The sequence below is a fragment of the Globicephala melas genome, chromosome 20 (genome assembly GCF_963455315.2).
Source record: "Globicephala melas chromosome 20, mGloMel1.2, whole genome shotgun sequence".
Classification (NCBI taxonomy): Eukaryota; Metazoa; Chordata; class Mammalia; order Artiodactyla; family Delphinidae; genus Globicephala; species Globicephala melas.
The window spans coordinates 32694937-32707964 of record NC_083333.1 but is presented as its reverse complement, the minus strand read 5'-3'; the positions used below and the strand labels follow the sequence as shown (position 1 = coordinate 32707964).

The following is a 13028-nucleotide window of genomic DNA, read 5'->3' as shown; positions in this document are numbered from 1 at the left end:
GTCAGGGGTGTGACACCTCTGCCTCTCCACTCCCATGGTGTCATTGAGGCAGAAAGTTTATGTTTCCATGTGGTCAGTTTTCTGAATCTTGTCTTTATGGTTGGCATTTTGAATCACAAAGAAAGTCTGTTATCTTGTCTTCTCTAAGGTTGATGTTTTTGGATTCTTCTTCTACCTGGGATTATTTCGGATGTGTGGTGTGAGATAGGGGCCCAGTTTCCTTCTTAGTTTTTAGTCATATACTGTCTGAACACCATTTATTGGGAAAAACCCTCTTCTTTCTCTGTTGATCTGTGGTGCCTTTCCATTACCAGTCGTCTCTGTGATCGTGGCTGTGTCTCTGTCCTCCCTTCTGTCCACTGGCCGGTGTTCCTCAGCCAGCACCAACGTCGCACTGTCCGAGTCACTGTAACTTTACTCTTCGTCCCTGATCCATCACAGCCCTTCCCTGCTTTTCTTCCCGAGCTCTGACTGTTCCTGACCCTTCACTCCTTCATGGAGACTTGCCTGCAGGTTGCACACAACAAATAGGTCACGCCCACCCCCCCACTCCCCCCCCCCCCCCCCCGCACAATGTGTGTGATGCTGCCCTTTGTTTCTTGTTCTTTGACCTCTCTCAGAAAGTTAGGATTTTTCTCCTTGAAAGCCTTGTCCGTCATTTGTTAGATTGTTCCTAGGTACTTTATAGTTTCTACATATTATAAAAACTACCATTTGGCAGTTCAGCTGTTACTTGTTCCTCTAATTTGTATGTGTGTTCTGGGTTCTCCACACAGATGAGTGTATTATCCAGGAGTGACAGTTCTTTTTCTCCCTTCCCTTCATTTTCACCCCTCGTGCTGGCTAGGGCTTCTGGAACAATGTCTAGTGATCAGCACTTTTGTCTGGTTTTTAATTGTAAAGGATGTGCTTTCGGGATTTCATCATTAACTATGAGTTTGCTGTGGGTTTTTTTGTTTTTGTTTTTTTGTAGTACCCTTTATCAGGTTGGAAATTTGCTTTTTATTTCCATGCCTTGTAAGTTTCTTGCCCTTAAGAAGAGAGCTCCCTTTTGCCGTGGAACACACGTTATTTCCTTAATCATGCTGCTGTTTTCTTAGATCGCTCACTTGCCTGTTAGTGAGAGCAGGCTAGAAGGGCTTCCCAGGATTGTTTATAGCCCTGTAGGATTTGAGACACTCATTTCTCATACGTTTCAGGAAAATACGAGTTTGAGCAAAGAGACCTATGAAAGCAAACATTTAAGTAATCCTTTTAGTCCTCCTGTGGGCTTTGGGGTTGGATTTAAAATATACCTTGTAAACAGGACACGTACCCATATTTGTCTAAGGCTGTTCATCATGGTGTTATCTGTGGTAACAAAAACTTAAAGCAATCTAAAAGTCTAATAACGGGCATTAAATTACAATACATCTATATGGTGGGATATTCTGTGATCACTAAAGGTGTGTGTTTGAAAATTACTTGAAGGTATGGGATAAAACTCATGATGTAAAATTACAAATGTATCTATATACAGTAAAATCCCAATTAACTTTTTGTTTTTTAAAGGCACACTTGTAGATGTTGATGCCTGTACGTATACACGTTTGTATGTGCGTTCACACAGGAGATGAGGGTGGAAAGCTTGAGGGTCCACCCTTGTCTACAGCTCTGATCTGTCTGTCCTAGGAAGTCCCGTGCAGCCAGTGAAAGAACGGCCGGGGAGCACCTCCTGTAAAGGTGGGGAGAGGTGCACACAGAGGAGGGTTTTGGAGCGAGGATCTAGTCAGCCGGCGAGGGGATGCTTGGGGACGGGCAGCAGAACGGTGAGGTGCATGGTTCCATGTGCATTAGGAATGCAAGCCTTCTAAATATTAACTAAGAACATTTTATTAATGTGAAATCAAATGTATATTTTTTATGGGAAATCCTGCATTACAGGTTAATAAGGAAATAGATACCCCAACACGCCTCTTCACCTGTCCTTCCAGCACCCCGCGTGCATGCATGGACACGTGGACGTTGACAGGGCCTTGCCTCTGGAACCGCAGCCTCTGCACTCGGTCCAGCTGTGGATAGGGTGCGGCGTCCCTCGCCAGACCCCGGGGCTACAGTGATGAGCAAGTCACAATCATCCTCTCTTCCCAGGTGGTCTGTTGGTGGCTGTTGAGGTGTCCAGTGCAGCGTGGAAGTTAGCCAGGTGGGGAGGAAGCCCATCTGGGGGCCACACGTCCAGAGGGCATGGTGCATCTAGGGGTCCCAGGCTCAGTCTGGCTGGAATGTGCACGTGATGGGGGTGGTGGGCAGTGAGAAGCCAAAGAAAGAAAGATGGAAGGTGATTCTGGAACAATCTTGCTGGATGTGGCGTGAAGGGGGGTCTGGAGGCAGGAGGCTTTTGCAGCAACATGAGTGTCAAATGCCAGGGCCGATCCAGGAGGGGCAGCAGGAGAGAGATGTGCGGTGGGGTCTACCGTCCAGTGTGAGGTGCGGCTGGAGGAGCTGAAGGCCAGGCCGTGGGGAGGGAGCTCCCCGGTGTGGAAGATTCTTTCTGGGTACAGAGTCCGGTGGCCAGTGAGAAGGCTGGTGCCACAGTCCAGGTGACATGTGTCTGCTCCCCATGGCATTTGGGGATGGAGAGGGTGTCCTGGAGCCAAGAGCTCCATGGGCCTTGCACGGTCCCGGGGAGGACAGGATGGAACTGGGTCTCTGGTTTGGGTGAGTGGTGGGTGCTGGAGTTGTAAACCTTGATGAATAGTGGTGAGAGCAGGGGGGGTGGGGTGAGTTCAGATGCCCGTGTTTGAAGTTTCATGTGGTGGGACCGGAAGGAGGTTGAGAGGCCCTTTTCACGGTTATCTGCCCAGAAACCCCAAATCAAAGCCTTGGAAGTAGAGGAGAGAAGCCGAGATTGGAGACCCCAGGGAACACTGCTCTTAGGCAGCTGCCCAGGTGGAGGGGCAGCAGGGTGGGTTCCTGGCATGAAGGGTGGTTGTGGGCTCAGTGCTGAGGAGTTGGAAGAGTTGACAGGTGGCTGCAGCAGGGAGGAGAGAGCATGCAGGCAGCTGCGGCGTCGTGGCTGTGGAGGGGACCAGCGCTCTCTGGGGGGACTGTGGAGTCTTCTCTGTCCTAGGCATCATTTACTGACCTGTCCTCAGCCCGACACGGGTTTGTCCCAGCATCTGGCACTTACCAGAAGTGCTTTGTGGCTCATCCAGGAGCTCACTCCATGTGTGTGCTGAGTTACTTGAGACATTCCAAGCAAACCATTCCATGCGTTGTTTTGTCAAAGGATAACATATATTTCAAGGGTTTCGTGTGGTCTCCCAAAGTTCCTCCAAGAAGGCTGCAGTTACATGCTCAGACTGTGCCGCAGGCCAGCCCTGCGCTAGTCTGCTTGCCTGCCTGGGCCCTGCTCTCAGGACCCCATGCTCTGCACTCACTCTGTCCCAAGTCCCCTGTGTGTGTTGGTGTTTTCTTTATGAATCGCCTCTGTGTGCCCTGAGGTATTTGTAAGGTGGTTCATCACTTTCACATTTGTTTGTGAAGTCTTTATACATTAACCCTTTGTCATATATTGCAGACACATGCCAGGATATCATTTTCTTTATACTTTTCATACAAAGTAAGGTGTAACATTTTGTGATTTCAAAGGTACGTTAATCCTTTTTCATTGTAATTCCTGCCTTTGTCATCATACTTAGGAAGTAATTCTTTACCTCAAAGCTGTATATTTACCTACGTTTTCTTTTAGTGCTTTTACTTTTTTTAATTTTTAAATTAAAAATTTTTTCTTTTATTTGGCTGCATTGGGTCTTTGTTGCGGTGTGCGGGCTCCTCATTGCGGTGGCTTCTCTTGTTGTGGAGCACGGGCTCTAGGCACGCGGGCTTCAGAAGTTGCAGCACGCGGGCTCGGTAGTTGCGGCACGCAGGCTCTAGAGAGCAGGCTCTGTAGTTGTGGCGCGTGGGCTTAGTTACTCCGTGGCATGTGGGATGTTCTCGGACCAGAACTCGAACCCGTGTCCCCAGCATAGGCAGGCGGCTTCTTAACCACTGCACCACCAGGGTAGTCCTAAACGGGATTCTTTAAGAAACTTTGTCCTGAGAAATTTTTTTCTTGCTTTATTCTGCGAAGTCTCAGAAACTGCTAGTTTCACTTGTTACCTTCTTGCCAGTTTTGTAAGAAGAAAAGCAATACATTAAGGATTTCATTTTCCTTTTCCAAAGCAAGATGGTGCCACCCAGTAAGTGGAGTTTGCTGTTGTCCTGGCACAAAGCCTGCCTGCCTTTGAGCTAACAAAGACAGAGATCCCTGGATTTCTTGTTGATGTTTCCAGACATGGCCAATAGCAGGTAGCGAGGCACCAGGGACCTCAATTTCTGACTCTCCCAGTGTCTTGCTCCAGGTGGAGATAAAATTTCTGACACTTTGGCAGCTGCCAAACTAAGAATTAAGGTGTCTTCCTCCTAGTGTACTCTGCCTGACATTTGCTAACGCCCATAAAAAGTAATTGCCTTTTAAAATGGTGTATGGGGCTAAGGCTTGGTTGGCAAAAACATTTGAGTGAAGGCATGGGGGAGAGATAGAAGGTACCTGCTTTTCCTCCAGGGAAGAGAAGGGGATGCAGCACCTTTATTTTCTTGGGGAGCAGAAGGATGCAGTGGGGTAGTTAAATTTGAAAGAGAATAGCATGACACACAAAAAAGAGAGGGGGGCATTTAACAAGAATCATCCCTAGAGGGGAAGATTAAAGCGAACAGGTGCTGGGAAAATGTCTCTGCATATTAGAGCTTAATTAGATTTGAAGATGAATTCCAGACGGGCTAATTATGTGTGAATTGTTGCAGGTTGTTTCTTGTAGGGGCAAGCGTATATTTTTGGAAATGGTGATTTAGTTCGATTGGGTTTGATTCCCGCCTCCTACCGTATTTCCTCCAGTAGAAACTACCGCTTCTGGGGCCCCAGGACCCACTCAGCAGGCCTCATACCTTGGGCTGCCACTGTCAAAGCTGGTAGAGCCACGGAAAGCCAGGCCCAGCCTACCTGCTGCAGCAACGAGCATGCGGAAGGACCAGGGACTCTTGCCCAGGTGGAAGGGACAGTATTCCAACCTCAAAGGAAGGCAGACAGACAGAACGGACACTGTTTCCAGGAACCTGTCCTTTGATGGTGCTCCTGCTCCCTCTGTGGCTGGCTTAGATGTGTTTGGTTAGATGTATTTGGACCGTTTTCTGGAAGGGCAGAGGGGCAGGTTCTTGCTAGCAACTCTCTGGGTTGTGAACAGAGAAAAGGTAGGGAAGGTGTGGATAATCTGAGATGTGCTGCAGACCAGAGAGTTTAATTTCTGGGGAAAATAAAATAAAAAAAGAGCAGGGCCACATGGAGCCTCTGGAATTCCTATTAGGATAATGGACTCGGTTTAATGTAGGACAGCCTGAGAAGGTTGTCTCAAAAGATGGCATGGGCCTCTGACATCCCCGGAAGGTGTGATGTGCTAGGGGTGGCTTTGTGTCACCTGCACACCTCAGAGAGATCTGCTTGACACCCATTAGGGTCTGAGCTTTAATAAACATAAACTTTTATGTAAGGCCCCATAATTGGAAATTATGGATGTATAATTTATATATGACTTGAATGATTTATATAATGTTAAGTGATGATTTAAATAGAAAATATGACCCCCTCTAGCAGAATCTTTAATGAAAAGTGTTGGTTCTTATGAATTTATTTCTAGAGCTGTGTTTGAACTCAGCAAGTTTGACATAAATCAGATCTCATTTTCATTTTATGATTAATGAACATATGCTGGCCATTTTTCCCCATAATTAAACTATGTTCCATGCATCTGATAAAGCAAAAGAAGTTTAGACTTTGACAGATTGGTGGTGGTGGTTTTCCATGTCTGCGTATTTGTGTGTATGTGTACTGATTTGTGTGTGTGTTTATTTTATTAATGTATAAGGATTAAGTTTCCATGAAGTTGGGTTTCCAGAGGTGTGTGTAAGGTTGTTAAGAGTTAGCATTCAGGTGTGAGACTAGGAGAGCTTATAGAGGAGGAGGGGTACAGATGTAGCCTGACGGGGTGGGAGCCCGGGGTCTGTGTCTCCACAGCTTTAGCACCAGGCTGGTGCTATATATATATATATATATATATATATATATATTTGTTTGTTGCTACGTTGGGTCTTCGTTGCAGTGCGTGGGATTCTCATTGTGGTGGCTTCTCTTGTTGTGGTGCATGGGCTTAGTAATTGTGGCTCATGGACTCTAGAGCATAGGCTCAATAGTTGTGGCGCATAGCCTTAGTTGCTCTGCGGCATATGGGATCTTTCCCGACCAGGGCTCGAACCTGTGTACTCTGCATTGGCAGGCAGATTCTTAACCACTGCGCCACCAGGGAAGCCCCCAAGGCTGCTTTCTTGAGTCTTGGCCGTCATCAAGAGCTCCAAGAAGTGATGGAAGGTGGATTCACTGCAAAAATATGCACATTTTCCTCTCTGCTTTTCATATACTTCAACAAGAATTGTAGTAATTTAAGGGGTGAGACAAGCGTGTGAATGGAAAACCTGTCACAGGTCGGCACACCTGCACTCACCCCCTGGACCTTTGTCTTGTGTTTCAGGACATAGACAAGTTTGGCAACGAGATTACCCAGCTGGCTCGCCCCCTGCCCGTGGAGTATCTGATCATAGACGTAAGTGTGTGTCATCTCCCCCTGGAGGTCAGGACGGCTTGGGGTGGCCTCACAAGGGTGGCGGCTTGAATACCTGCTCTTCTGCCTGCACAGGACAGGCATCCAGAGGTGTTCTGAGTCCCTGAGCTCCTGGCATCCCTGAAAAGCTAGAAACCTTAAGGGCTTTTTGTTTTTTATTTCCTTAAAAACAATTTAAGGGGTTAACTTCTCCCAACCTAAAGTGTAGCAAAGGACCACCGACAAGGCCAAGCAGCCTCTGGAGGTCAGCGAGCCTCTCCCTGGCTCTGTGCACAGGTGCTGCCCTGGCCACAGCTCAGAGGCCCACTCGTGGGGGCAGCATGGTCTCCAGGGGGGCACTCCAGGAGCCAAGAAGGTACCTGGTACCGACACGCCTTCCCCAAGTCTCAGCTCCTTTCTGGGGGTGTGCTCTGCTCACGGAGATGTGGCCACAGTGCAGAGGGGAGTGCGTGCTGCAGGACTAGAGCCTGATGCATTTGCAGTAGTCAGCGCTCTGTCCAAAGGGTATGGGAGGCGGCTCATTTCCTAATTGCTGCTTGCCAGGATGAATTCAGGCTGCATTTGGACTAGGATGGGCATATGATTCAGGCCATAAAGTATCATTGCATTTGGAGCAGTGGGTCCCTGTGAGCTGAGCCTGCCAACGCTCCATTCCAACTGACAGCTCCCGAGAACATATTTATTACCTAGGCCATAAAGGCATCTGCTTTTTAGACTACCTAGGGTGTAATTAAGATGAAAACAGATTGATGGAGCATACACTTAGGAGGAGTCTGCGTGATTTAAAGCCAGCTTCCTGAGGTCTTCTCTCCCAATGGCCTCCCCATCCCTTTCCTTTCACAAAGGAGCTAAGTTCTTGCCTTAGTGGTTGTCACTGTAGTGTTTGGTTGATGGGGGAGCATTCCACCCTGTGATACCCAAGCGCTCTCTTACTGTGGAAGGAGGTTGCAGCAGGTGCCCAGACAGGTGTGCTCAGCTCCTCGCCCGGCCCCAGACCCCAACCTGACCAGGGCATCTGATGACTAAACCTCATGACCAGGTGGCTCTTCCAGGCTTCTGCAGAGGTGCTCTGCAGGTGGCCAGGCATCAGCTAGGTGACAAGGCAGGCTGGGTAGGGAGAGGATTTGAGCACAAAACAAAGTGCTCACCACCCTGCATCCTCTCCCCCGGCATCTGGGATGTTCAGGCTGCAGTGTGAACCTCGGTTCTGTTGCTCTCCAAGGTCTGTTGCAATTACAGGTCTAACAAATACTTCCCTAATTCCACATTTACTTAACTAGTGGGTCTACTGTTGTTGCTGGTCCACTCCTTTATCTGCCTTTCAAAGCGAGGGGCGAGAGCAGGCCACAGGCCTTGCCTCTGCAGCAGAGTGGCCCCTCTGCCATCTCTAGAATCATGACAACAGTTGAGACTGAGCCCCACATGTGCCACCCATTCTGTGGGCTCCACGTGTCTGGGTGCATTTGATCCTCACGGCAGCCTTAGGAGGCTTGGGCTCTCTGGTCGTCTGTATCTCTCTGATGAACAGAGCGAGGCCTCACAGTAGGACTTGGCAGTGTGCTCAAGGCCACACCTTGTGCCCTGAGGCCACGTGGTCTGGTCCATAAAAGGCCAGCGGGGCTCGATTTAGGGAGCTGCTGATGGCTCAGCTTACCGTTCACAGCGCTGGCACAGTCACAGCAGGTCCTGGGCCAGCAGGCCTGGAACAGCTCGCTGCCTTCACTGATGCAGAAAACAGGCCAGAGCAACATTTTCATTCTTTAGAAATAGTCCCGAAGGAACCAGAATAGCTACGCTAAATCTGGACGAGGTATAATCTGCTGCTGCTAGTGTTATATTGCAGAGAAAAAGCTGTGTCAACCAAAAGATGGCTGATGATGGCTAACACTTGGGTGTGTTTTGGGGGAGGAGCATCTGCCAGGAGGAATGAGAAACTGTACTTGTATTGATTCTTGCACATTTGCCACTGTCCCTGTAGCTTCTATTGATTGTAGGATTTAAAATCCCCTCTGTCGTTTCTAAAGCATGTCTGAGCCAAACGAAGGGCTTAGGCTCCCCTTTGGACACAAGCTCCTGACTCCAGCCATCTTCAGGTGAGAACCATGCCTGCATCTCAATGGCCTTGCTTCTCTTCCTGCCTGGACATGCCCAGGCTCCATGGAGTGGTGCCTGGGAATTCAGAAGGCTTCAGCCAGCTCGCTGGAGGGCACTGTGGCTCTCAAAACCATCAGGGGCTGGTTCTGCACATGCCCTCCAGACCCGGTGACAGGAACAGAGTCTGCTCCTGAGATGGCGCTCACACCTGTGCTCTTTCCTGTGGCCCACTCTCTGGTTCACCCGCGGCAGCAGGAGAGCAGCTGTGTGAGAGGCCGTCCCAGTGGGGCTGGAGTTAGGAACCTGCCCACAGGCACCATGATCTTACCAGTCATGAAAAACGATTCTTCCGTTTGCCTTCCAGAGTCACAGTTTTCAGAGTTTTCATTTAGGGGCTGTCCTAATAGTTAAGCATTCCCTTCAGTGTAGAACAGTTAGGACTCTTGCTGCTGTGAGCAGCTCAGGGCTCCAGGGAGGGGTGTGCTCAGGGCCCACACCCTTGTTTATAGCACAGTTAATTTATCACGGGTTTGTGTTTTCGTTCATTAGATCACAACAACTTTCCCCAAGGATCCAGTTTATACTTTTTCTATTTCACAAAATCCATTTCCTATTGAAAACCGGGATGTATTGGGTGAGACACAGGTAAGCTCTTTGTCTTTAGAAACATAATTTAGAGTCCCTACTGTTTGTTTATCTAGTGTCACTATTGTTTTTCTAGAAAGTAGCAAGCTTTCTGACTCTCCTGATTTGTTTTTGTGACAAAACCTGGCTAGGCCTTTGTCTAAGACACTGCTGATCACATGAGCCCTCTCCAGGGCAGGGGCAGTGGATGAGCACAGAGGCAAATCCCTGTAAGCCCTCAGGCCTGTGGATTTGCTGGAAGGACCATTCTCAGGGGGCCTGTTTTATTGGTCACTTCTTGTCCTCTCCCAACAACGTTATTGATTGTTGGTAAGCGTTGTCTTTTGTGACAATGTCTCACTTTGCTGCGTGCTCTGCCCCCTACCTCATTACCCTGCCATGTTTCTCAGGCACCATCCAAGCCGTGGGGGCTCATGTGGCCTGGCCACCTTGGCTCTCACCTGCACATCAGGCCCGATCAGAACTGCTGTGACTGCCTTGTCCTGCCACATCAATGGTCTGTGAACACACATCCCAAGTTGATAACAGGCACTACAGAAAGGGGCCCGGTTAAAGAATGTGTACAGTGAGATTGTCTTCTGAAGCTGTGATTAGTGTACAAGGCCTCTCTGATGCTTTGGTTTCCTCACTGCCCATCTGCCCAGGTGCTTGTGGAGGTGCAGAGCCACTGACTGGGGTGGCACTCTTGAATCTCCCGCTTTCACTCCTGTTGAAAGTGTTAGTGTCACGTAATCCTCCCCACCGCCCCCCGATTCCTACTGCTCACTACCGTGCTGCCCTGGATCAACAATGTACCTAGACAGACGGGGCTTCTCCCAGCCCCGCAGTGGCCCTTCCCACTCCCACTGGCCCCCAGAGGTGAGTTTGAACATGTCTCACAGCTGGGTCAGCTTCACAGACATGTTGCTTACACTCTTCCATAAGTCAGATGTACTGAGAGTGTTTTCCTGGGAGATGAGGCCACAGCTTATTCTGCAACTGTGCATTCCTCTGTCCTTGGCTCCCAGTAAGTGGTTCTGGAAGGAGACGGGGAGGCCCATCCATCAGCGCCGAACGTGTTCAGTTCCATCTTTGTAGGACAGTGGCTTTCCTGCGACTCTGGCTTGGGACTAACAGGTGCTCGTGTCTGTCTCCCCCCATACCTGGCACTCCAGGACTTCCACAGCCTGGCCACCTACCTGTCTCAGAACACCTCATCCGTGTTCCTGGACACTATCTCGGATTTCCACCTCCTGCTGTTCCTGGTCACCAATGACGTCATGCCTCTGCAGGTACGGGCCAAGTGGGCTTCTACTCCTCAGACCAGAGCATGCTGGGCAGCACCAGAGCAGCTAAGTCCCCCTTAACCTGTCCTGTGGGCAGCAGCTTTGCACAAAGGCCTTGATAGAAAGGTGAATTTTTCACTTGCAGCGTTTACACTGGAACAGCTTGTTCAAAAGTGTCTGCCCTCTGTGATGGAGGACAGTTCCTCCATTTGTTAGAACCACATGGGACGCAGAGGCCGCTTAGCTCTGTGTCCTTCTAGTGGGAACATGAGGGATCCAACAATTTAAAAATTCCTGTTGGAACAGTTTGAGAATCCCAGCCTCTGCTTCTTCCCGATCTCTCTCCCCTCTTCCCGAATCAGCTCCAGTTTATCACCTTGGCCCAGAAGGTTGGCCAGCGTCCAGGCCCCAGGCACACAGCTGCACAGTTGGCGTTTTTAAGACATGCTGTTGGGGGAGATGAGGGCGAGTGTTACAGATGGCGGCTGCTTTCTGAGCAGCAGAGGGCCAGCAGGGCCGGCCAGGAAGCCCCTTGCATGGGTTGTGTCATGGCTGTCCTTTTACTTTGGCCCTTTTCCTGCTTGGGACCCAAGGAAATGCATTTCTGCGAGGTGACAGAGTAGAAAGGAGAGGCTCCTTCCTCCCACTGCTTTTCTATGTCAGGTGGCCTATAGCTGTTCTTATATCTTGTGTCTGTGTTTTGTCCAAACTACCCATTTGTGATACTTGACACCAGGCACCCCGAAACTTTTCACTGGCTTTGCCTTCCCTGTTAAGCCCAGAGAGTTGCACCTCCAGCCCCCGGCTTAGCTGCTGCCCCTCCGGTTGGGGAGGTGGTGAAAGCTTAGGGCCTTCTCCCTGGAAAACGTGTGCTGTTTTGCAGTCACTTACTTGTTAGGAAGCATTTTCTGTAAATACTGCCTGAGAGCCCCTGGAAGGCTTTCGAAGTCTCTCGTTATAAAAACTATTTAGGGCTTCCCTGGTGGCGCAGTGGTTGAGAGTCCGCCTGCCGATGCAGGGGACACAGGTTCGTGCCCCGGTCCGGGAAGATCCCACATGCTGTGGAGCAGCTGGGCCCGTGAGCCATGGCCGCTGAGCCTGCGCGTCTGGAGCCTGTGCTCTGCAATGGGAGAGGCCACAACAGTGAGAGGCCCTCGTACCGCAAAAAAAAAATAAAAATAAAAACTATTTAGTTCTCTTCACTTTGACCCTGGAGGCCTAGGATGCAGAGTGTATTGAGATACAGACGTGATGGAGAAAACAGAGGGCCGAGGGGGTTGTGAGGGAAGAGGGTGGGCCTCACGGCCATGAGGCTCCTGCCCATCCACCCAGGCCCTCAGGAGAAGGACTGTGAGCTGTGATTACCTAGTGGGTGGAGCACAGCCAGCCTGGGACACAGAGTAGCACAGCGGCCAACCTGGGGATCTCTGGGAAGAATTTAGCACTTGTATTTATAAAACTAAGTGTGTGGTGTTTTGCATGTCACAGTGACAGCCTGTGAGATTTTTGAAATTCCCTCTGAAGTGTGTCTTGATGTTGGGGAAAAAGAAACTTGTGAACAAGTCTATCTACCGTCAGTGAAGCGAGTTGGAACCTTCTTTTTTGGCTTCTTGCAGGACAGCATCAGCTTGCTGCTGGAGGCTGTGAGGACCAGAAATGAGGAGCTCGCCCAGACGTGGAAGAAGTCTGAGCAGTGGGCCACCATCGAGCAGCTCTGCAGTAAGTGTCTTACCCTCCCGCAGTCCCCATTGCCAGGGCCCAAACTCCTGCCCTTCAGGGCTCCAGTACTTCTTCCCGGGCCCTGGACACCTGACCCCAGATGCCTTCTGACAGCATCGTGGGCAATGGAACAAGCAGACCTCTGCCGGGGCTCACAGATGTTTTCATCACTATAACATACGCGTAAAGGCCACAGATTTTGGGTATACCGTTCCATGGATTTCTGTACACGTACATACCAGATACGCTATTCTTCAAGCATCTTAGGAGCAGTTTGAAAGTCATTGTTTTAGATGAACAGAAACTTCACACTCACCTAAGTGCTGAGTGCGGAGACCTTCTGGACTCCTCCGGCTTTTCTTTTCCCCTTCCCCATCAGTTCTCAGAGCATTCTTGGTGGCTAAGGAGGAAAAGAGTTAGAGAATAGAGTTCGGGGATCTTGTGTCTCCCGGGTGAGCGCCTCTGTCAATCAGCCTTGGGAGCTGCCCCCACGCTGCCAGTGCCGTGGCCACCAAGCCCCCCAGCTGAGAGCTCGAGGGCAGTGACCATGGTGGCCCTTTTCCCTGCGGCTTTGAGAAGTACTGTAACGCCCCCTGAAGACAACAATGAAAGTACA

General features: G+C 49.9%; 1 protein-coding gene across 3 annotated transcripts in view; it reads left to right on the top strand.

Annotated features, from left to right (window-relative positions):
• The window catches only part of NPLOC4 (NPL4 homolog, ubiquitin recognition factor), a 55589-nt gene that overhangs the window by 37743 nt on the left and 4818 nt on the right, over nucleotides 1-13028 (top strand). For 2 of the 3 annotated variants that reach the window (XM_060290317.1, XM_030843136.2), the window contains 4 exons: nucleotides 6600-6671; nucleotides 9333-9428; nucleotides 10583-10699; nucleotides 12310-12412. In XM_060290317.1, coding sequence (XP_060146300.1) covers nucleotides 6600-6671; nucleotides 9333-9428; nucleotides 10583-10699; nucleotides 12310-12412 — 388 coding nt within the window. The remainder of the gene's footprint in view (nucleotides 1-6599; nucleotides 6672-9332; nucleotides 9429-10582; nucleotides 10700-12309; nucleotides 12413-13028) is intronic. The other variant, XM_030843134.2, reaches the window with a different exon arrangement.